The sequence below is a fragment of the Ascaphus truei genome, chromosome 5 (genome assembly GCF_040206685.1).
Source record: "Ascaphus truei isolate aAscTru1 chromosome 5, aAscTru1.hap1, whole genome shotgun sequence".
In the NCBI taxonomy this organism is placed as follows: domain Eukaryota; kingdom Metazoa; phylum Chordata; class Amphibia; order Anura; family Ascaphidae; genus Ascaphus; species Ascaphus truei.
In genome coordinates this window covers 44,328,982-44,354,218 of record NC_134487.1, presented here as the reverse complement: position 1 = coordinate 44,354,218, position 25,237 = coordinate 44,328,982, and the positions used below count along the sequence as shown (strand labels likewise).

The 25,237-nt window shown below is 40.3% G+C and overlaps 1 protein-coding gene across 2 annotated transcripts in view; it reads right to left on the bottom strand.

The window, feature by feature from the left end:
* Positions 1-1,030: 1,030 nt before the first annotated feature.
* The window catches only part of CPNE8 (copine 8), a 458,893-nt gene continuing 434,686 nt past the window's right edge, over positions 1,031-25,237 (bottom strand). For both annotated transcript variants that reach the window (XM_075599768.1, XM_075599767.1), the window contains exons 19-20: positions 18,759-18,832; positions 1,031-3,050 (exon numbers count right to left, since the gene is read on the bottom strand). In XM_075599768.1, coding sequence (XP_075455883.1) covers positions 2,862-3,050; positions 18,759-18,832 — 263 coding nt within the window. In that variant the 3' untranslated portion in view covers positions 1,031-2,861. The remainder of the gene's footprint in view (positions 3,051-18,758; positions 18,833-25,237) is intronic.

Genomic DNA, 25,237 nt, shown 5'->3' with positions numbered 1-25,237 from the left:
CTTCGAAAAGGATCTGTCTCTTGGTGATCCCGTCTGTCATCCAATGCTTCCTCGCACGAGGGTCCGCCAGGGGCGATCCCACCCTGGAGATAGTCTCTGTCTCTTTAGCACAGACTTGAGCCCAAGTCTCTTCATGGGAAGTGCAGCATCCGCTGTGTCCCTATCTAACACTAGTACTACTGTGACAGGTTCCCTAGCCTAGGGCCTGTCCCTGTAGCACCACAACTGGGGAGTTCAAGACCTATCTGGGGCCTAGGGGGTTACTGGCCTAATCCGTTCCGCTAGCTCTTCCCGGTCCTGACTGCTAACTAATACTCACAGCACCTGCAGCAACGCACTGCAACCTACTTGGTACCTGCAGCAAACGTGCTGCACACACACTGTGCCTTCTTGTCAGCCCTCACAGCACTGACAGCCATGACACTGACAAGACTGCACACCACACGCACCTAAGGGCAGGGTCCCTAACCTGGGGTCGTCCCTTATTAATTACCCACTAACCTAGTGGGGAGTTGGGGTCTGCCTGGGATATGGGGAACCTTACCTGGTGTAGGAGCCACTTGCTCCCTACACCCTTCCTTCCCCTTCCTGCTCCCAGCTCCAACTGCCATGCTCCTAAGCCCGTGAAATGTATCTATCTCCTGGGCTGAGAATCCTTGGCCCTCATTGGCCACTATGAGGCACCTGGTGTCTCCCTCCCTAAGCCTCATGGGACTTGTAGTCCCGGGAAGGCTGTCTCTGCATTGGGGCCACGTGCGCACTTGCCCTGCTCATGCGCGAGTCACTAATGGCCGCCGCAACTTCCTGGCTATTCCTGCGCATGTGCGATTCCACGTACGCTCGCGCAGCCGTCATGGCGGCCCCCGCTAGCCGGGCTGGCTCCGGCGGGACCTGCAACCGCTCGGCTTGCTACAGAGGGGGTCTCAGGGAGCCGGAGGACACCGGGGCTACAGTAACATCATCAAAAGAATGAGTTGCTTCCAACATTACTTTTTGCATATCAAAGAAAGAAGAAGTTATTGTGCTTTAAAATGCTTTATTGCAAATTTGAAAAAAAAAAATTGTTTTCATTATTTTCCCTGTATCTGTTGGTGGTAATGATACTGTATCCTGTTCAATGATGGAGGGGAATAAACAAGCCAGCACCCTGTTGCAGCCATCCCTCCAACACTTCTAAGGATTTCAAGGCTGTACCTCTTTTACAACTCTGATTTTGTAATCCTTTGCCATTTAATACGGCTGCAAAAAGTAATTTATGCGAATAGTATTTTTGTAAATATTTTTTAATATAATAAAAATGTTAGATTTTGCATTACATAATTATGTGTCATCTGAAATTGCAGATATTATATATTTGAATTCAGCAAAATACCTCTTACCATGCTTACTGGAAAAAAGGGTTGGCTACAGTAAATTTAGTCTTAACAGTACATCATAGAAATAGACAAAATATTTATGCATATATTATGCAAATAAAAATTACATTACAAAGCAGGTACAAGGTTGACACAAAAGATAGAATAGTTTCCATCATTTGAAGGCAATTCACAATCGTTTTGAGGAACTGGGTGTGTGTTTAAGGCCATTAGTTCTAGATTAATGTATTGTATTTGACACAAAGTAGCACACAACTGTGTGTAATGTTGTAAAAACTGTACATGCAAAAACATTGTACTATTATATATGAACAAGCATATATACTTACTGTATTTGGGTACTTTAGTAAACATAGTTTTTGTGTACAGAGTTACATGGACGTGCATTTTCCAAACTTGTCTTTGAATCTCCTTAGAGCTGCAGAATCCTGTATCACACATGCAGAGCAATGCAAAACAGGCTCTTTAGCACTTTAGTATCTAATCATGTATTTCCATCTGCTCACTCCCTACGGCATTACTGTGATTAGGTGCTAACAATAAACCCCAATATGTTGAGCTATTATCCCTTTGACAGACATATCTAGACTCCATGCACCATATTCTAACCATACAGAAATTATGATATTTGACTATTTTTGTCACAGTAAAAAAAACAACAAAATAACAGCCAATGGGCATGTAGATAACTGACTTCAATAGTCTTCTCCTAAATAGATATCAGCATTTTTATTTGCTAATTTTGAATGTTGAGTAGAACCTAATTGCGCTTGGAGGAAGAATAAAGTATTCAGGGAAAATAATTTCTTTAAAACAAATTCACACCTTTCAATGTTTCCCTGTGCAAGCTTTTTTTATAGATATTTTGCATCTGTCATATGAGGACTAATTGATAAGTGCTTGAACGAAGCATTTTTTTTCTTCCTTGAAAAAGTGGTGTGCATGCACTTGACATTACCTTCTCTTTCAGTTTGTCTACGAGATCTTTTAAAGGGATATTGCTCTTTTTGTGGCTATATTGCTAGTTAGAAGACATTGGATTTTATATCATTTAAAACTCTTTTTTTTAAGAATAGTTACAAAAGTATTGAAGTTTAAAAATTAGTAACATGTAAACATTGACACAAAGGAATTGCATTCCCATAGAAGTATATCTCAATCAGGGAGAACAATACACGTAGTTTGGATTAAAAGTGTGATTTGTGCTTTCCCCAATAAAAATGAACTTTCACAAAAATAAGACTCAAAGAGGAAATAGTTTTTTTTTATCCTGCTGAGTTTTCAAAATCTTTCTAGTTTCTCATAAATCCATATTTACAGTTTTGGTCTGTAAACAGTATCCTTTAGATCCAAAAAAACCTTTAATATTCCACACAGAAGAGCAGTCTTGTTAAGAGTCCTTTCTTAGTGCACCTTGACTTGGGAAGCTGACTTGGCAGTATGTAAGCTTCTGGGACAAGTTGGAAGTACTGTACTCTAGGGCAGTCAGATCTGAGTCTGTAAAAGGTGACTTGTAGGTGTATACGGAGGTGGCGCAGGAAATGGCTTGAATCCTCTGGATCTCATGTATAAGAGAAACTGGTCTGGGATCTCAGCTAAGACATCCTTGGCAAGCCGCGCCATGCTTAGTATGTGATTTCCACTCCTGTCGATGTAATCCCGGAAAGGAACAAACTACAGTCAGAAGAGATGAAGCACAATTTATTAGTATCATTGAACCAAGTTAATGAATTCCCTAAATTATACATTGTGGGCAGGCACATATGAAAGTCTGTTTCTCTGAAGATAGAGGTGGCTCAGGTAAATTGACATCAGGATTCATATTTACAAAGCAGTGCTTTTTCAAAAGACACATTCCGGCGCTTGAAAACACCTTATGGTCCATACAAGTGAATGGGCTGCCAGGTGTCTTCCAGCACAGGTGTCTTATGGTATACTGCTTTGAAAATATGCCCCTAAATCTCCTGTTTGAGCTCAGTTCATATTTCTTTGTTCTTGAAACCAACATAAAAAATATACACAACATGTACACACACTTTCATCACCAATTACTGCACCTCTCTTTTTCAGTGGAAGTGTAACACCTTCAGTGCTGGTGTTACCAGCAAAAAATATTAGGTTGTCTATTGTTGCACTTAATTTATTTAAGCTTGCATTTCCATTCTCAACTGCTTCAGTGTAGAATTGCTTCATAATACATTGCTGTGACTAGGCAACACATTTCTTTGCTTTTCATAGTGTTAAAGATCTTTGTGCAACATTACAGTCTGCTGAAATCCAATTACCAGTAGAGTAATTGAAGAATAATTGAGGTTTATGGATTTTGGAACATTCATTATTTCAAGTGATGATTTTTTTTATTAGACGGTTAAGCTAAGCAGTATGTAAGGTAATAGGGCAGCTGTATTGTTATTCATTAAAGTGACCTCGCTATAATAAGATATTACATATAACAACTGCTACTGAGAAGGAGAATAAGTTGAAAAGTTACTAAATGGTTGCAAGCAGAAAACATACATTAAAAGACTTCCATTCGATACAATTCCAGATTTACTACAGGTAACCATGTGAGCAAAGTAAGTGTTTGAATAATAGCATTTCAGAAGACATGGGGGAATATATATATATATATATATCAAGTGTAGCAAACTGGAGCACTGTTCCAAAAAAGGCGAACATTGTTTAATTATTTACTCTGCGTCAATGTATTAAGATGCTTTGCTCCCTTTTTTGTATCCCAGTTTCCTCTACTAGCGCCATTAGCATTTTGGGGAGCGGTTATAGGGGGAATTAAGAGAGGGAAGAGTCAGCGCAATATTATGAGATGCAGCAAAGGTTGTGCCTATAACGGTTGCAGTTGGTGTAATCCTCTGCTCCTAAATGATTTGCTCCAAATGTAAGAAGCAAGATTAGGAACATTCATACATAGGTCACTGCTTGAAGCAAATTGCACCATTTTTATCAAGATCGCCCACTGTTTACTTGTGCCCCATGGCACTTATATGTGATGGCCGTCTCTTTGCTGCTGCTGCCTTCCTTCTCCATTCGAATCCCAGTGTCAAATTACGCTGCGGACGTCACCAACGAGACGGCGCACAGCGCCATGTTGCCATGGTAACGCAACGTCATGATGTTGCTACGGGATGTTGTGTGACCTAACGTTGGTAACATCTGCAGTGTCATTTGACGCTGGGATTCGAATGGAGAATGAGGGCAGCAGCAAGGAGGCCGCCACCCCATGTAAGTGCATTCCAATCAGGACCGAGAGTCATGGGCGTCCGCAGGAGGGGGCAAGGGGGGGGGCAAGGAGGGGGGCAAGCCTCCCCTGGATTACTCACAGTCCCGGACTGTTTTTGGCGTTTATGGCGCCGTACAGTACGTTAACGGCGCTATAAACGCCAAAAACAGACTCCGTGAGGACCGGGACGGAGGTGGGTGGGTGCCCCTGGCGCCGCGGGAGGCAGCTAGTGGTAGGCTAGCCTACACTGCTACGCAGGAGAAAGCGCAGCGCACTGTCATTGGTAGCACTCGGGAGTGAGGCGGCTCTCATTGGTAGCACTAGCTACCAATGAGAGCCGCCTCTCTCCCAAGTTGGGACCAATCTGTGCCGCGGCCGGGCCCGCCATTGCGCTGCGGCGGCGCTGGTGCCAACAAGTCCACTCATCATTGGTAGCTGAGCGCTACCAATGAGTGAGTCGCCGTCATCCCTTGATGACCCAGTCCCTGAGTCAGACCAATCACCTCCACATTCATCACGCGGCTCCCGCCCATCATGCTCCCTCCTCCTCTAACTCATCGTCAATTTGCACAGGCTCACAGTTCAGAGAGTCTGCTGAAGAGTGAAGACGCAGGCAGCAGCACTCTTTCTGCGCACTAGGCCCCGGCGGCCCCGGCACTCTGCAGAGTAGACTGCAATTACCCGTAGTTCTGAAATCTGAATCCAATAATCCACAGACCACAGTAGTTTTGCTGCCTCAGGGGGCAGGAGGTAGCATTTGGAATTGGCAACAATTTGAAAATTAGGGTACAAAGACAACACAACGTTTCGCTGGGTGCCAGTGCCACCACATACATCATGGTGGCTATTTATAAAGCTGAGCTGAATAGAGTGTGAGAGATTCTGAGAGAATGGAGAAATATTATGGAAAATGCAAGACAGGGGCAGGGTGAGAGTGAGAGAGCAGCGAGAGAGAGTAAAAGTAAAATAGATACAGCAAAAGAAAGACAAAGGAGCTACTATGGATGGAAAAAGAAAGATGGGGAGAGAGAGGGAGCCCATGATAGAAAAAACCCTGCGCTGTGTCTTGTGTGTTGTTGAAAAAACAAGGAGAAGCAGACAGTGAAAAACGAGGGAAAGCAAGCAAGCACTCAGAAAAACGGGGGAGCGGAAGATGTGGGATTATATCTGGTGAATGATGTGGATGCCATCCAATGCTAAGGCAAGTGCTGTGAGGTTATAACTGGTGCTGTGTGGCAAGTGTTTTGGGTGTAATCTGCTGCTGTGGGTGCAATCTAGTGCTGTGGCAAGTGAAATCTGGCACTACAGTATATATATATTGTGTGTGAGTACAGTCATACTAATAAGTGCTCCCACATAGCTCGTAGGTCGCAGCACGCCCCGTTCCGCAGCGGATGGGAGGGACCCAATGATAAAGCATGCCACCAAGGAGAAACCCTATTGGGTGAGGGTTAAATAAAGAAAACATTCTGTTTTCCTTGCTTTTTTGAAAAAGAGTTGGTTTTGCAGTACGTGATAGATGAGAGCACTGCAAGCGATCTGACTGCAGAACCCTGGAGTTGATCAGGCCGTCCGTCCCTGCTTTCCCGTGTGTTCCGGTGTCTGAGTGGTAACAGCTGTCATTGTCATAATCAATGCCCGTTATTCATATATCTGATGTACGCAGAACCTTGAATCATTTTTAATATATAAATTGTTTATACACATTTCACGATGAGCGTTGCGCGCTGTTTTCTGTTTTGTTTTGTCTAGAATATCAGGGTCTTGGTAAAGGAAAGGACAGTGTTCTAGGAGGAGAGTATGAATTTATTGTGGAGGAAATTGGCTTTAGAGCGTTTTTTTCTCCAGAAACTTTCAGCAGTACGTGGAGGTAGCGGGTAAAGTTTGTGTGCCATAGTCATGGCTTAAGTTGTTGGGGGCCACATGTGGTGGCAGGAGCTTTCTTGTCAAGGGCTGATAAAAGTGTGCTGTTGCAAAGAGAGGTTGCTAAGTCTGGACAGGAAAAGGGTAGAGATTGGATGAAGGAGAACTTGTACAGATGTTGAAAATTGGATGTAGGTTTCTGTACTGTATGTGCACCTGGATGTAGGTGTCGTGGAGGGTGCAGAGGGTAGAGTGAGGGTAAAAGTTAGGAGGTGGTCATCAGAGAGAGGGAAGGGTGTTAGAGGAGATAGAGACTGATCAGAAATGGGAGAAAACCAGGTCAAGGGAGTGTCCATTGCAGTGAGCAGGAGAGATGGTCCAGTGGGAGAGACAAAAAGAGGAGGTTAAGGAGAGAAAGCAGGTGGCTGTTTGGCATTAGGATTGTCCATAAGTATGTTAAAGTTTCCCAAGATGACAGCAGAAGTGTCAAAAGAGAGGCAGTGAGGAAGCCAAGTGGCAAAGTTGTCAGCAAAATGAGAGGTTGGGTTCAGGGGGGTGCGATAGTGAGAGCAACATGGAGGGAAATGGGGGAGAAGAGATGGACATCATGAACTTCGAAGGGTAAGAAGGATAGTGAGGGAAAAAGAGATATGGTGTGAAATGTGCAGTGTGGGGAGAGTAGGATGCCTATTCTTCATCCCTGTGTAATCCATGGTCTAGGGGTGTGGCTATGGGAAACACAAACATAGGGGAGAGCAGCAGGGGATGCGGTGTCTGAGGGGGTGAGCCAGATTCCTGTAATAGCTACGAGGTTGAGATAGTTGGAAATAAGTAAGTCGTGGATAATTGCAATTTTATTGCAGACCGATTGTGCATTTCATAGGGCACAGGAAAAAGGAAGAAAGAGGCGAAACTGCTCAAGACGAGGCAGTTAATTTAGAGGGTTATTCCTTTTTTTGGAAGGATCGAGCACATAGAAGCGGTGGTGGAGTACGTTTATATGTTAAACTGGATCTAAATCGTATAATAAGGAAATATGTTTATGAAGGGAATTATGAAAATATAGAGACCTTGTGGATAGAAATAAGCAGTGGAGGTAAAAGTACAAAGAAAATGTTTATAGCGATATGCTATAAACCACCACATATCTGTGAGATAGAGGTAGCCAAAATACTTTTGCAAATAAATAAGGCATTAAAACTGGGAGATATTTGCATTATGGGTGATTTTAATTATCCAGACATAGACTGGGGCAATGAGATTAGCATTATAACAAAGGAAACAGGTTTTCAGCGCTGCTTAAAGACAATTACATGACCCACATTATTGAGGAACCAGGAGAGGGGTAATACTGGATTTGGTCATATCAAACAATGTAGAAGTCATAACAAATATTCAAGTACAGGAACATTTGGGTAACAGTGATCATAACATGGTCTCATTTGAAATAAATGATCAAAAACTATATTACATAGGTTCAACAAAGACTTAAAACTTTAGAAAGGCAGATTTTAATAAAGTGAGTATTAATCTACAAGAAATCGGGTGGGGCGATATGTTTGCAGTGAAAAATGTGGATGATAAATGGGCAGTATTTAAAACATTAATAGAAAAGCACACTTATCACTGTATACCCTTGGGTAATAAATATAAAAGACATAAGTCTAAACCAATTTTGCTAAATAAACAGGTAGGGCAGGAAATGGAAAAGAAGAGGCAGACATTTACTGTACATTTATAAAGCCAGAAGGGACAGAGGCAGCATATCAGAATTATAAGGAATGTAATAAAAGTTGGAAAAGGGCAATCAAATTAGCAAAATTGGATAATGAAAAAAGGATTGCAATAGAAAGTAAGAGCAACCCTAAAAAGTTATTTAAGTACATTAATAACAAATATTAGAAAAGAAAATATAGGAGCCTTTCAGTGTGAGATGGGCAGGCACATTATTGGAGATAAGGAAAAAGCAGAGGTATCAAACAAATTATTTACCCCTCTGTATTTACCAGGGAAAACTCAATTGCATTAGTAGTGCCGCAAGAGGAATCCAGAACCTCAATATTAACGAACAATTAGTTAACTGAGGAAAAAGTTCATAGGTGGCTTGATAAAATTAAGGTAAATAAGATACCTGACCCCATTGGCATACATCAAAGAGTTCTTAAGGAGTTAAGTTCAGTAATAGCCACACCATTACATTTAATATTCAAGGACTCCCTTTTCACAGTCTCAGTACCACAAGATTGGCGGAAAGCAGACTTGGTGCCTATATTTAAAAAGGGACCTAGATCCCAACTGGGGAATTACAGACCTGTAAGCCTGACATCAATAGTGGGGAAGCTACTTGAAGGTTTAGTACAGGATAAAATTCAGGAATACCTAATGGAAAACACAATTATTAGTAACAGTCAGCATTGACTTATGAAGGATAGGTCAAGCCAAACTAACCTTATTAGTTTCTTTGAAGAGGTAAGTAGGAATTTAGACTACGGTAATGCTGTTGATGTGGTCTACTTAGATTGTTTCCCGAAACACGTCAGAGTGTTTTTGTTCCCCTCATTCACCATGGAATAAAGTTTTTTTACTATTCTTGCTGGTTTGTAGCCCCTGTTTTTCCACACACAGCTGTGCTCTGCCCTAGACCTTCTGGACCGTCTCTCCTTAGATTTGTAAAGGCTTTTGATATTGTTCCACACAAGAGGATAGTGTACAAAATAAATAAAATTGGACTATGTCAAAATATTTGCACCTTTATTGAAAACTGGTTGAAGGACTGACAGAGAGTTGTAATAAATGGAACTTTTTCAGGTTGGGCTAAAGTTGTGAGGATCGGTACTAGAAACCCTGCTTGTTAACGTGTTTATTAATGACCTTGAGGTAGGCACAGAGAGCAAAGTCTCCATCTTTGCTGATTACACTAAATTGTTTAAGGTAGTAGAAATGAGCAGGATGTCATTTCTCTCCAGAAGGACTTGGATAGACTGGAAACTTGGGCAGATAAATGGCAGATGAGGTTTAATACAGATAAATGTAATGTTATGCATTTGGGAAGCAAGAATAAACAGGCGACTTACAAATGAAATGGGGATAAATTAGAAGAATCCATGATGGAGAAGGATTTAGGAGTGCTGGTAGACATCAGGCTTAGCAATAGAGCCCAAAGTCATGCAGTAGCTGCAGAGGCAAACAAGATCTTATCTTGCATTAAACGGGGAATGGATGGAAGGGAAGTAAACATTCTTATGCCCATTTATAAAGCATTTGCAAGACCACACCATGAATATGGAGTACAATTTCGGACACCACTCCATAGAAAACACATTATGGAACTAGAAAAAGTCCAGAGAAGAGCCACCAAATTAATACAGGGGATGGATAATCTGATTTATGAGGAAAGGCAAGCTAAATTTGATTTGTTTACAATAGAAAAGAGGTGTCTAAGAAGGGATATGATAACTATATACAAATATATTCAAGGACAATACAAGGAACTTTCAAAATAACTATTCATCCCAAGGACCGTATAAACGACACAGGGTCACATCTTAAGGTTGGAGGAAATGATATTTTACCAGCAATAAAGGAAAGGGTTCCTTACAGTAAGGGCAGTTAAAATGTGGAAATCATAACCCATGCAGACTGTGATGACAGATACAATAGATATCTTCAAAACAAGGTTGGACATCTCTTTAGAAAGGAAAAGTATACAGGAATATGCCAAATAAGTAAACATGGGAAGAATGTTGATCCAGGGAGTAATCTGATTGCCAATTTTGGAGTCAGGAAGGAATTTATTTTCCCCCCGAATGAGTATCATTAGATGATATTTGACTCGGGTTTTTTGTTTGCCTTCCTCTGGATCAATATACGGTAAGTGCAAATGCTGTGTAGGATAAAGTATCTTTCGTCTAAATTTAGCATACTGAATTTGATGGACTTTCGTCCTTTTTCAACCTCTACTGTGTAACTATGAGATGGGGATGAGGTTGGAGTGATTCGCAGTGTGTGATCAAAAGGAGACTTTGTGGTAGGGTGTGGGACATGAGAGGATTGATATTTGTATAGGGCCAGTACTAGGGGGTGCTGTATGTCACCACAGACTAGGAGTAATAGATGTAACCACAGAGTAGGAGTAATAGTAAGGAGAGGGAGAGAGAGTAGGAGAGAGAGTTTGCTGAATTTTGAAATGAGAGATATGACAGTAGAAAATGGGAAATTGGGAAATAGGGTTTAGAGTGTGGGAGTTAAGGGTAGAGGTAGAAGTGCAAATGAGAGAGCGGAGGTAAATAAGGGAGAGCATGGTAGCAGTAGTCCAAAGATGAGATTAAGTTGAAATCCTTATTTAACATGATACTGTTTTTCCAGTTCAGGGAGTTGGCAGGTGCAATGTAAAAACAACAGCAAATGGCAGCAAACACCATGCACACTTTGGCCAAAGGTGTGCTTCCTCAGGCAGGGCCAGGATGTTAAAAGAGAGAGAGATTGCAGATGGAATGAGATTAAGCTGTGCTGGAATTCTCCTTCAATATCCAGATAGCAATAAACCTTCTAGCTGGGAGGATGATGATATCCAGATGTCTGTGAGTCCTTCCTGGGCCTTTGTACAGTGGTCATCTGGTCCCGTGCAGAGGGTATGCAGAACGTTAGGACTATTGTCTCAGGGCATGCTGTCTGAGGCAGGGCTAGGGTGTTATGAGAGAGAGCTGGAGATTGAAAGTTGCTTATCATGTTTCTTACATTAGATAAAGATGTCCTAAAGTATGTGCAGAGTTAATGTCAATATTTTAGTTATGAATAGTGATTATTTACTTTTTTGTAACCTTTTTACTGCTTGAAGTCTGGCAAGTGACACAAGACTTTCAGAGTAGAAACCATGTGATTGGCTTGGGTTGTAATCACATTGAGGCGCCTGAACCTGATGATGTGACCGGAAGTGGAAGGTTCTCCACTTCTGTTGAGATTGAGTTCGCAGGGAAAGTTTTCACTCCTAGAAAATGAGCAACTACCTTGTGACGTTCCCAGGACATCATAAGGGCCCCTGGCGTACCGACCCCTGTGACGTCCTGAGAATTTCATAAGGTTTACACATGTGATTTTGGCCACAATGATATCAGTTTATTACATAGTATCCTTTAGATTCATGTTGCCAAGTGAGAGTTGGTGGCTTAAATGATGCATGCTGACAGGTACAAGCGCTCACTGCTCACAGAAGAGATAATGTAATAAGTTTCTAATTGCCATAGTTTGTTAGAATTTACTAACTTTTGTAAATCTTGTGGTGTAAAAATTAAATACAGTAAGTGCAGAGTAAAGGAGAAGAGGAATTAACATTGTCATACATACTCTACCCACTGCCATTGCAGCTGCATTCTGTTGTAATGCACCCTGTTACATTATAGACTACGGTTGAAATAGTCAGATCATATTTATAATTAATATGCATGAATTCTTCTGAATAAATGTGAATGGAAATTATATTAATTGAAAGTGATAAGATGGAAGTTCAGCTTCTATTGCTTAAAAGACATGCAAGTTGCTAATAATGTGTTCTTCTGTTCTTCTCCAAGTAATTTCTACAACAGTTTGTTAAACTGTGAGTATATACAACTAGTATCTTTCAAATAGCCATCTGTATGTAATATTTGATAAGTCATTTTTCATATACCTCTTGCTGTCACACTCCTCTGAATTACATTCATGAATGTTCTTTATATGACCATGGTTGTGATATTGCATGCTAGATAGAAATGTCTTGGATGTTTTAAGATCTTGTTTGAAAATATGAGATCAGAGACTCCCATGCCTACTGTTCTATAGATCTATTCATTTGATTTTGAAAGTATTGACTAGGTTCCCACGGTAGTACTTTACAGTATGTGTAGATTGTTCTAAGTGTGTAATCTTATGTACCTGGAGCCATCACGGTGTGTTTTATATCAGTTCAGAATGTCTCAGTTTGCCTTAACATACTACACTGCAAAATATGTTGGTGCCATACAAATAAAAGATAATAATAATAATAGGAACCGTATTTCTTATGTTCTACAGTGCCATATGCAGCCAAAGTCAATTCAGTCATAAGGATGTTATGTAAAAAATATCCGTTTATCAGCTGAAGCTGGCACCATAATGAAGAAGCAACCTTTATTTTTCCTGCAGACAAACTGATGATCAATGCAGACGTTATTAATTCATAATGTTGATCTCTTTTGATCCATAAGATAATTAGCCTTCTACAATGCAAGACAGCTGCAATTATCTTGGCAATGCTAATGTCCTTTTGCTTGCTTCAGTGGATTTTTTTTATACATACAATAATAGCAAGCAAATTAAAGAATAGATGAATGAGTCGGCTGGAAATTTTCCAAATGCTACAATTATAAAAGAAAGGTGATTGCTGCATACCACACCTTAATCTTTTCATGAATCTGCCTAAAAGCCTTTCACTTAACATTAATGTTGTAATTCATGAAAAATACAGTGTAGCAAACTAAATATGCCGCAAAAGCATAGTCATTTATTTCTTTATAATCAATAAGCACATTCATAAAGATGTTACTCTAGTGCAGAGGAATCCCAAAGCATTGTCTGACATACTCATCATAATCTTCTATATATACTGTAATGCTGTTGATTATTGTACAGAATGAGGCATCTGAAGAAAAACAACTATACAGTATATACATTTAGATAGTAAGTTTTTAATAAAATAGATTTATTTCATGTAATGTTTACTTTTTATGTGTGGTGATTGCATACTTCGTACATGAGGTATACAATTCTGTATAGTAATGTAATGTTTTGTAGCTGTATACAGTAGATTTGCTGCAGGGCAGATTGTCCTATCAGGCGATCAGGCTTCCCCCGATGGGCCGGTGCTGCGGCTCCCAATTGCTCCCCATGCAGCAGCCAGCGGCAGTCACTACAATACTCTCCCTACTCCTGTTGGCTCCGGAAGTTGAGTCCAACTTCCGCCCAACTAGGAGAGGGAGCTGTGGAGTCGCCGGACCAGAACAGCATTGAGAAGACCTCCTTACCACAAGGTAAGATCATTGATGGGGGGTGGGTGTGTGACCATGTGTGTTTTTGAGTGAGTCAGATGGGGAAGTGCATGGGGGGAACAGAGTGAAAGGGGGAGTGTAAGTGGGGAAAAGAGAGAGGGGGAATGCAAGGGTGGCTTGATTTAATATGCTCCATGCTCATCCCCACAACATTTAACTGAATTCCGGGGGAGAGAAAGGGACCCCTGTCTCTTCAATTCTTTGGAGTGGCATCTCCTCCTGCAGAATCACGTTGTCATAGCGACCAGACGTCAAATGCCACAACGATGTCACATGTTGACGCATTGCCACGAGAACATGACAACAAATGACGCCACAACGTCATGATGTCACATTGTAGGAATATGTGAGTTCTACATACATATATAATGTGTACATGGCCCTCAAAAACCTCACAGGTTTCTTTTGAATGTGTACTATATAAATAGTCTTCACAGACATGTATCATTTCTGAAGAAGGATCTGATATACTATCGACATAGGAGTCCACACAATACTTACAAAAAATGTGGATATATTACATAATGATAAAATTAAAGTAAATAAGGCACCTGGTCCCGATGGTATGCTGTACATCCATGAGTTGTTAAGGAGTTATAGTAAGTTCAGTAATAGCCAAACCATGACATTTAATATTAAAGGACTCTATTTCTACAGGCTCAGTAGCACAAGATTGGCGCAGATGTGGTGCCATATTTAAAAAGGGAACTAGATCCCAACTGGGGAATTACAGACCTGTAAGCCTGACTTCAATAGTGGGGAAACTACTTGAAGGTTTAATACGGGATAATATTCAGGTATACCTAATGGAAAACAAAATTATTAGCAATAATCAGCATGGATTTATGAAGGATAGATCATGCCAAACTAACCTTATTTGTTTCTTTGAGGAGGTAAGTAGGAATTTAGACCAGGGTAGTGTAGTCAATGTGGTCTACTTAGATTTTGCAAAGGCTTTTGATACGGTTTCACACAAGAGGTTAGTGTACAAAATAAAGCAAATTGAACTCACTAAAAATATTTGCATCTGGATTGAAAACTGGTTGAAAGATAGACAAGGGAGAGTTCTAATAAATTGAACTTTTTAAGGTTGAGCTAAAGTTGTGAGTGGAGTACATAAAGGATCGATTCTGGGACCCATGCATTTTAACTGGTTTATTAATGACCTTGAGGTTGGCATAGAGAGCAAAGTCTCCATCTTTGCTGATGATACTAAATTGTGTAAGGTAATAGAATCAGAGCAGGATGTAATTTCTCTCCAGAAGGACTTAGGCCGAGTCCATGGTCCCTGCTGACGTGCTGAGGCGCAGGGAAAGCGGGTGCTTTCCCTGGCCTTGTGGTTGCTTACCGCAAGGGCTGCCAGCAGCCGTCAAGGGGTGGGCCTGGGGCGGCCGGGGGCGTGTGCGTCACTGGCTGGGGGCGGGCCTGTGACGTCACGGAGCTGGTTCGCCCTCATTGGGCGAACTGCTCACGTGACTGGCCTGTGTCGCCGGCAAGCGGGGGAATTTAAAAGCCGCTCTAATTGCGGCTGTAGGGGCTCAGTGCTGAGCGGGAGCGCGCGTCAGCACGCTTCCGCAAGCAAGCGCCAAACATGTCCGGGGCCTTAGAGAGACTGGAAACTAGGGCAGGTAAATGGAAGATGAGGTTTAATACAGATAAATGTAAGGTTATTCATTTGGGAAAAAAGAATAAACAGGTGACTTACAAATGAAATGGGGATAATTAGGGGAATCCTACAGAAGATTGAGAAGAATTTGGGAGTGCTTATAGATAGCAGGTTTGACGATAGTGCCCAAAGTCATACAGTAGCTGCAAAGGCAAACAAGATCTTATCTTCAGTTAAATGGGGAATGGATGGAAGGGAATTAAACATAATTATGCCCCTCTATAAAGTATTAGTATGACCACACCTTGAATATGGAGTACAATTTTGGGCACAACTCCTTAGAAAATACATTATGGAACTAGAGAGAGTGCAGAGAAGAGCCACCAAATTAATAGAGGGGATGGACAATCTAACTTTTGAGGAGAGGCTAGCTAAATTAGATTTAATTACATTAGAAAAGAGACATCTAAGAGGAGATATGATAACTATATGCAAATATATTCAGATACAGTACAAGGAGCTTTCAAAAGAACTATTCATCCCAATGGCAGTACAAAGGACACAGGGTCATTCCTTACAGTTGGAAGAAAGGAAATTTCACCAGCAACAAAGGAAAGGGTGCTTTACAGTAAGAATAGTTAAAATGTGGAATTCATTACCCATGGAGATTGTGATGTCAGATACAATAGATTTGTTCAAAAAAAGGTTGGACATCTTTTTAGAAAGGGAAGGTATACAGGGATATACCAAATGGGAAGGATGTTGATCCAGGGATAAATCTGATTGCCAATATTTGGAAAACATACACGACACCTATAAGCTCATATTGAACCCCCAAAATAACCACAACGCGTATAAGTGTCAAAGAGGAGTGCTACTGAGCATGGCAGTATATATTTAAAACCAAAGACAGGACATGAAACACAGACAGAGCCCAGTTATTTTGGGGGTCCAATATGAACTTATAGGGGTCCTAAATGTTTTATAATTCTTGTTCAGCTGTCCTAGCTGATTTGGAGGGTGGCTCCTCCTTCCCTAGTTTGAAGCTCACCCCCTCCTACTTTTAAATGGTTAAAGCTTACTCCATTCCACCTTCCACACTCATGGCAACTTGCGTGCAGTTTGATTGCGACAAATCTTATACAGGCTTCTTTTCCTGATATTATTCAGGTTAATAAGAGCTTCAATCAGACTTAGAACTATGCAACAAATTTTGACGATTTATTATAAATCCTTCTTCCTGGCAATGTACAGGTTATTAAGAATTTATATTAGTGTTAGGACCCATGAGACGTGGTCTGCCTTGGAGGGGCTCAAGGGCTTACAACACTTTGGCCAAAGAGTTAAACTAAAAGACCATTTTATTCAAAAGATATATATATACAGTGCCTATATATATGCACTGTACTGTGTATTTGTGTCATTGTATGTAGCACTGGGCTCTGGTTGCCAATATTTGGAGTCAGGAAGGAATTTATTTTCCCCCTTATGAGATATAATTAGATGATGTGTCACTGGGGTTTTAGTTTCCTTCCTCTGGATCAATATACTGTAAGTACGGATATAGAATAAAGTATCTGTCGTCTAAATTTAACATACTGTAGGTTGAACTTGATGGACGCGTGTCTTTTTTCAACCTCATCTAATATGTAATTATATAGAATAAACTGCAAGTACTGTATATATCTTTATTTATTTTTAAACCAATTCTGCACTCCTCCAATATCTACATATATTAACATAAAACCCACCCATAGAATATTTTTTGCTATGTAAACCTTTATGCATATACTGCAGTCCCATACTTATTAAGTAGTGCTATGCCTTAGACCCATTCCTGTACCAAGAGTCCCACACAAACTAATAGGGCAAAGGGCATAGAGTCATCAAACTCAGTTTAAACTGAGTTAATATCGCAACTGGGAAAAATAGACCGGGTCGTTTACTGCAATTTTATGACCCAAGTCATCAATATTGCGGTAATATTTTCCGTGGTGCAATATTTTAAGACAATGTTTTTAGTCAAGAGAGAGAGAGGTGAGTGGGGAGATAGAGAGGGGAGAAAAGAGAAAGGTGAGGGGAGAAAAGAGAGAGGTGAGGGGAGAAAAGAGAGGGATGAGGGGGAGAATTGGGGGGAATGGAGGTGGAGAGGTGGGTGGAGGGGAGATGTGGGAGAGAAGGGGGAGACTGTGATATTAACTACAACTAAATAAAAAGAAATACAAATTACCTTACAGTAGCACAGGCAATAGATGTGGTGAGAAATAATACTTTGTTGCAAGCAACATAGTTACCATTTGGGACACAGCAGCTTCTGACAGCACTAGCAGCTGTGACAGAGAGAGGGGGAGAGAGGCTGCTTGTGCTGCTGTGTTCCGTGTGCTCAGTGAGGAGAGCAGTGCTGCTGCAGTTAAGTATTATCTTGGCGGTTTTTTTCTCAGCGCGAGCCCCTGCATCTCTGCTTTGAGGTGAGTTGGAAAGTTGTCAAAAATTCCGGTCATTACTGAATGAATAATGCCCGGAATTCTGACCAATCAGAGAGCAGGGATTTCAGTAATGCCCGGAATTTTACTGCTTTAGCCTATAATTCAGATTATATTTAGTATGATATGAATCCTTATGTCAGACCACCCCAGAGAATTAAGAATTCTATAAGGAAATATTAAACGCTTTCCTTATTTCCAGTCTGTCCTTCGTTTACTCAAAGAACAAGCAGACCAATACCGATAAAGGTGGAAGTAATAAGAGCTGACCTTCTGTGTGTGACGCAAAATAGCCAGTATGATGGCACATGTTAACTAAGCAATGCTATTTCATAAGACACCTTCCAGACAATCTTACAGTCTGTTCATTTGAATGGGCTGTAAGGTATCTTATGGAATAGCCCTGCTTAGTAAACACAGGCATGTACGGTGTCTTATGAAATAGCACTACTTAGTAGATATACCCTACAGTATATGGTTTGATTTTACATGAAGCTTTTCAGTTTTCTTCTCTAAATCTATCAAGATGTGATCATTTGATTATAAATGCCAACTTTTTCTTAAAATAAAAAAAGAATACAACTTAAAGCAATGTAATTTCATGAATTAGGTTATAACATTCGACAAAATAATAATATTCTAGGGAAGACTGATGATTTCACTGTGATTCGTCATATTGTCCTCCTCCATGGATTCTAGAGATAAAGTAGAATGTGGAATGAGTAGCAATTAATGACAGCTGTGTTAAGTATAATGCATAATTAAAACCTTCAGTGTTGAAGGGTCCTACAAAGCTCTGCTCTGTAATGCGCTGAAGGTCATTTGAGATTAAAAAAAAAAATAACTGTACCTGTATCGGTCCCTTATTTCATGTAAAAATAAAATAAAAAGATAACATAGTTAGTATGATAGATTTTATGGGAGCAGCAATGGTATACTTTGTACAGGCTTTTGAACCTTTCTGAAAACGAAGCCCATGAGGTTCGAACGCTTGAATACCATCTATCATTATTACCGCAATAAAAGGTATCATACTACTGTACCCATATTTTCCCTTCATTTTCAAATGAGGGTTATTATAAAGCACTACATAATCATTAAACAGGTTAAGCTTTGCTTAGTTTACTGTACCTGTACAATGTCCCTTTCTGCATATCGTCCTCTTGATGAAACTCTGATTTCATCCCCATCCAGTTCTACCATGGCTTGAAAATGAAAAAAAAAATGAAAATGATCAGTTTTTACTTAGCTGCATGACAACTAAAGTAAAATAAATAATGAAACATTATTCATAGCCCACAATCTTGGTACATATATGGAGCAAAAATAGAGTTTAAAGTACAGTACTGCATTTAAAAGGGATTTTCTCCATTCAAACTCTTAGGGACCATTTTTAAATAGTTGTGAAAAGCGTAAATAAAAAACACAGTCTGAGGTTATTTTGAAACAGAATAACACGTGAATTTATTCAAGTCAAGTGCACAACGGAGACAGCTTCAAAACAAAAGCTCTCTAAACAATAAACATGGTATGCCATATATTTATACCCTAAATCCTAAAGCTCCACCCCTTTATGGGGGGGCTTGCACGTCACTAAACATTACCTCATTTTGGAATACATAACAATACTAAAGCTGATGTCATTTTGTAATACATAACAATACTGGATAACTATCTGTCAGCTAAAAATCATTATGGGGTTAAATGTGATGTCAGTTCTGCCACTTGGCACACTGTGTGAGAAACAGTTTATCTTAGACTACTAACGAGGCTTTCTCATAATATCTGGCCTGTTTACACTTTTAATTTGAAGCTGATTGGATGAGGAAGGGTCAATAAATTCAGCTAGGAGCGAAAATATTCCCTTCTCTGCTTCACACATTTGTTTATACAGAAATGAAACACAGAAATTAGACTCACAAAGACAAGACAAGATGGCGGATTGAAATATTCACACAAAATGGCTTCATCCTAAATGCTGTTATGTTGTTATGCCAGACCCCCTAATGTCTCAACTTTGTCATAGTTCTAGAGTGATCAATGTTGTGGGCGACACGACGCACTTCACCAATATAGGCGCGACACTTAACATGTTTTTTGCCGCGATGCATTGCGTTACGGGAGCAATAGTGTCGGCGACATTTGTACTTTTATTTTGAAGATGTGCATACTTTATGTATGTATATCTTTATTTATATACAGTAGTGCCATCCAGGTACACAGCAGTAATACACGTGACATAATAATATAACACAAAATGGCAATAAGCGCTTCAGACATGACAGTAACAGGAGGAAAAGGAGTCCCTGATCTGAAGAGCTTACAATCTAAGTGGTAAGTAGGGAGACCTTACAGAGACAGTAGGAGGGTTTATGGTAAGTGCGTCTGCATGGGGTCAAGGTCAGTGCATCCGAGATGTATAGTATCAGCCAGAAGAGCTTCTCATATGCTAAGTTAAAGAGGTGTGTTTTTAGATAGGTCTTAAAGGTGGAGAGAGAAAGGATGCCAGTCGAATATTAAGGGGAAGGACATTCCAGAGGTCTGAGGCAGTGAGTAAGAAAGGTTTTGGCGGGAGAGGCTTTAGATACAAAAGACAGAAGACATCCTTGAGCAGAACGTTAGAGTCGGGCAGGACTATAGCGAGAAACTAGGGCTGAGATATAAGGAGGGGCAGAAGAGAGCCTTAATGTTATAATTGATACAAAGTTTAATAGGGAGCCAGGAGAGGGATTTCAGAAGGAGAGACGCTGAGACAGATGTATGAGAGTAAAGTGATTCCAGCAACAGCGTTTAGGATAGATTTTAAGGCAGACAGGCGAGAGGCAGGAAGGCCTGACAGTTGAAGGTTACAATAGTCGACAGGAGATAATGAGGGCCTGCATTAGAGATTTAGAAGTAGAGGAACGGAGGAAAGGACGTATCTCTTCAATGTTACAGAGGTAAAAAGGACAGGTTTTAACTACATTGTGAATGTGAGAGGAGAATGCGAGGGAGGAGTCAAATGTGGTCACAGCAGTGCGCGCTACAGCGTGTGCGCCACACAACACAGCACAGCCCTCTATGTGGCAGGCCCAAGTGGCTGAGTGTGTGGGCGCGCAAAGCGCTGTGATGCATACGCTAGCAGGGAAGAGAAGAATTTTGTCTTCCCGTGCAGCGACGCGGTTATGTGTTCGGCACGCAGCCAATGGCAGGGCAGATATGCCCCGTCATGCCCCCGCACCCATCATGCCCCCCCCCCCCCCCACACTCCCCTACAGCTCCCCTACAGACCACAGATTGCGGCTGTAGTCTCTGCACACACCTCCATGCAGTCAGGCGTGCGTGCAGCAGGGAGGACTGTGGCCGTAGCCTTTGGCAGTATGCTTGTGATACTGGGTGTATGATAGTACAGCAAACAGTAATGTAGAAGGGGGCAGTAGGGCCAGGCTTGGACATGTTAAGTTTGAGTAGGCGGAGGGCCATCCAGGTTGATATAGCAGAAAGACATTCAGAGACTTTGGTCTGTACAGCAGGTGTAAGGTCAGGAGTTGAAAGGTACATTTGTGTTTCATCAGCATAGAGGTGATATTTGAACCCTACAGATGTGATAAGGTCACCTAGACAGCGTGTGTAAAGAGAAAAGAGAAGATGTCCCAAGACAGAGCCCTAGGGTACCCCCATGGAGAGATTGACAGAGGAGGTGATTTTAGTAAAGAAGACACTGAAAGTATGATGTGAGAGGTAAGTGGAAATCTAGGATAGAGCTCTGTTACAGATACCAAGTGTATGACGATGTGAAGGAGAAGAGGGTGGACCACAGTATCAAAGGCTGCTGAGAGGTTGAGTAATATGAGCAAAGTGTAATGGCCTTTGTCTTTTGTAGCATGGAGGTCATTCGTTATTTTTGTGAGAGCTGTTTCTGTGGAATGAGATGCGCTGAAGTCAGATTGTAGGGGTTCTAGAAGAAAGTAGGTGGTGACAAATTGGAGCAAGCGAGGGAACTCAAGGCATTCAAGGAGTTTAGAGGCAAAAGGCAGAAAGGAAACAGGTTGATTATTACAGAGACAGGTAGGGTCAAGCTTGCAGTTTTTGAGTAAGCGTATAACTGTTGCATGCTTGAAGTTGGCGTGAAAAGTACCAGAGTAGAGGTAGAAGTTGAAAATATGTGTATGTGTAGGGATTAGAGTAGGAGCAAGAGGTTTGAGTAGATGGAAGGGAATGGGGTCAAGAGGGCGGTAGAGGGAGAAGAGGCGATCAGTAGCAAGTCCTCCTCTGTGACAGAGGAAAAGGAGTTGAGGAAGTCAGGAGGAAAGTAAGGAAGAGGTGTAGAATGTGAGGAGGACACATAGGGGTTGTCTTGCCGAATAGAATCCACTTTTGTCTTGAAAGAGTCAGCAAAGTCTTGAGGTGGAATAGAGGAAGAAAGACAGGTAACTGGCAGTAGTCTGAGAAGAGAGTCAAAGACAGAGAAGAGTTTGTATGTGTTAGACTTGTAAGTGTTGATTAGTGTCGCAAAGTGGGTTTGTTTATTGTGGGAGAGGGCACAATTGAAGCAGAATTGCAACAGAATAGGATAAATTTGTGGTGAAGGATGTCTGCGAAATGTGTGATTTCCTCCAGAGGCGTTCAGAGCAGTGATTGCAAGAGTGGAGTGAGGGGTCATCAATATGGCAGTTGAAGTTCCCAAGGAGCAGAAGAAGGGAGTCTGAGGAGGAGAAAGGAGAGCCAGGATTCAAAGTGAGGAGAAAGACTGAAAGGGGGATATGTAGAAGTAGGTGGGCGATATATGACCACCACATGGAAAGGGTGAGGAAAAAAAAGCTTGACAGCCTGAGCCTCAAAGGAAGGAAATGAAAGAGAGGGAAGAATAGGAAGGGTTTGGTTACCGCAGATTGAGGAGAAGAAGAGCCCATTCTTGTAGGAGTGAGCTGGATGATCAAGTTACTCCGCACAGATGTTGTGGCCATTTTACAAGTCAAAATATTTGAGACGATACTCGAGTAATCTCTTCTACAGCCTGATCCTATAGCATGTCATTTAATAGAGAGATGTAGAAGCCAGTTCGGTAGTTCCAGCATATTAAACTGGGAGCATTAATTCACATAGAAAAATAAACCTGAAACCTTCTACTAAATATAACATTAACAATTGTGTATTTAAAAATAATAAAAACACATACAGTGTAGTTAACACTGTCTAAGAATGAACTAGTAATCACTATTTGCATTCTCCAATCTATAGCCTAATGTATGTGTATTTTGTATAGTGTTCTCTTATACCTAACAACTCTTCCTCTACTGATGATTAGATTATGTATTGCTCCTTTTTTGACTTTGATACTAATACCTTAGTAAATATGGGCCACAGTACTTCCTACAAGATTTTAGGGGGTGGTATGGAAAGGTATTAAATTACTAATTACCCCAGGTGGTGATATTCCATTAAATACATTCCAATGCTGGAAAACACCTTACAGTCAAGTGAATGTGTCTTCTGGAACCAGAAGGCATCTTATGGAACCACTTAGGGTCATTCTTCTTCATCCCTTCCCCTACCATCCCTTAAAGGTGTAATTTAAAACACAGGCATATATGTCTTAATCAGACTATGTTTATAATGCATGGAGAGGATACCGCAATGGCAGCTCAAAATCCTACTTAACAGCAAATAGTTTGCATATCTCTACTCTTTTATTCCAATGCATGAAAAAAGACCAAAGACATAGAATATTAAAGAATATTCGGACCAAGGCTCCCCCATAGCTATTGGACTATTTTCAGCTCTGGGTCCTGAGATGCTTACAGTTTTAGGTGCCAAACCGCAGGCCAATAGGAAACTGCTATGGATAATGTTGCAGGTTCCTATTAGATAATTTCGGGTTCCATCTTTGAAAGTCCAGGAAGTGCACCAGTACTGAAAACAAAGTATCTCAGGAAGGGGTACGTGGGCAGACAACAGTGCGATTCACCTCCAAAGGACCCACTAGTCTATAAAAATGAATTTCAATTCTGTACAGGATTGCTGCTTTAACTTCACCAATGGAGACTTTTGGTAAAGTGAAACTGGTATAATTTGAATTCTATTTCACTTTGCTACATTACTAAAGGAAATTAATGTATACTGTACATCTATCAATTTTCTTTTAGAGTTTGGATTAAGTTGGACACATCTGTGTTTATTGCATATTTTGTTTTATTTATTTGTGATATTTTCAGTAAAGATACCAGAGTTTCAGTCTTCTACCACTGTTAGTGTTAAGCTCCATATTTACTTATCGTACTCTAAACTTTTACAATGTAGACTGGTACAATACATTTAATTTGTGTATGTAGTTTTGTCATTGATCAGTAGCAGAATATATTTTTCTCCTAACGTTCTCAGTTATTTCTCATGCAGATACTGATTGCAGATTAAACACTCACAGATTTGTTTTTGCAAAGAAAGGATTAGAGCAAAACATTGTCAATCAAAATAATAGCAGGGAATGTTACAGGAAAAATGAACATCTTAAATGTAAATGCTGCAAATCAATTTTAAATGGATTAATAAAGTACATTCCTTTTTAAACTAGATAAAAACATAAGTTATTTAAAGATGGCAAGTTCAGAGTGAAAGGAATTTGCCATTTATTCTCATTTAAAATCAATGTACTGTAGTGGAGAGAATTTTACTGCAAAAACATAAACTGTGCTTCCAGTCAGAAGAAGATCTGTTGCACTTAACACAATCCAAATTATTAGAGATATGACTACTGTACATGATTTAAGATTTATTTAAAATCCCCACTGTATTCCGCAACATTTTACAATTTTATTAACCTTGTGACATAATAATTAATTTTAGAACTACAGCTAAACCCCATTATAGCGCGACCTGCTAGTGTATGAAAGTTCATGGGTTCGATTCCTGCATGGTATGGTATAATTTATAAATGAGTATTTTATATAATAATTTATAAATTATAAAATAATAATTTATAAATTATACATTATAATTAAAATAATAATTTTACTATACCATGCTGGCATCGAACCCATGGCCCTTCATACACTAGTAGGAATTCTCTACCACTTACACCATGGGATTGGTGTGATGCCATTGACTATTATCACTGGCATCACACAAATCCTATGGTGTAGCAGGTAAAGAATCACTACCAGTATATGAAGGGTCATGGGTTAGATTCCTCCATGGTATGCTAAAATTATTAGTGTAGGGGGGTGGTGTGTGTGTGTTCTCAGGTGGTGGCCATTTTGCGATCCCGGTTATAACACAGTCTCATTATGTGGACCCTCAGCACCACGTTAAACAGGGTTCAGCTGTACTTAGAAATGTAGCAGAAGGATTAACCTATTTTTTAAATGTATCATATATATATATATTCTTTTGTAAATCAGTATTGCTGACATGAGGAAAAGAGGAGAACTCTTGAAAGCTTGTCCTATGACATAAATTGTTAGTCTAAATAAAAAAGGTATCACCTAATACTGAAGTACTAATTTATTCAGCACTATTGCAACTGGACAAACACGGCTATTTCCGCTATATATATATGTATATATACAAATACATATATATATACAAATATATATATATATATATACAAATATATATATATATATATATATATA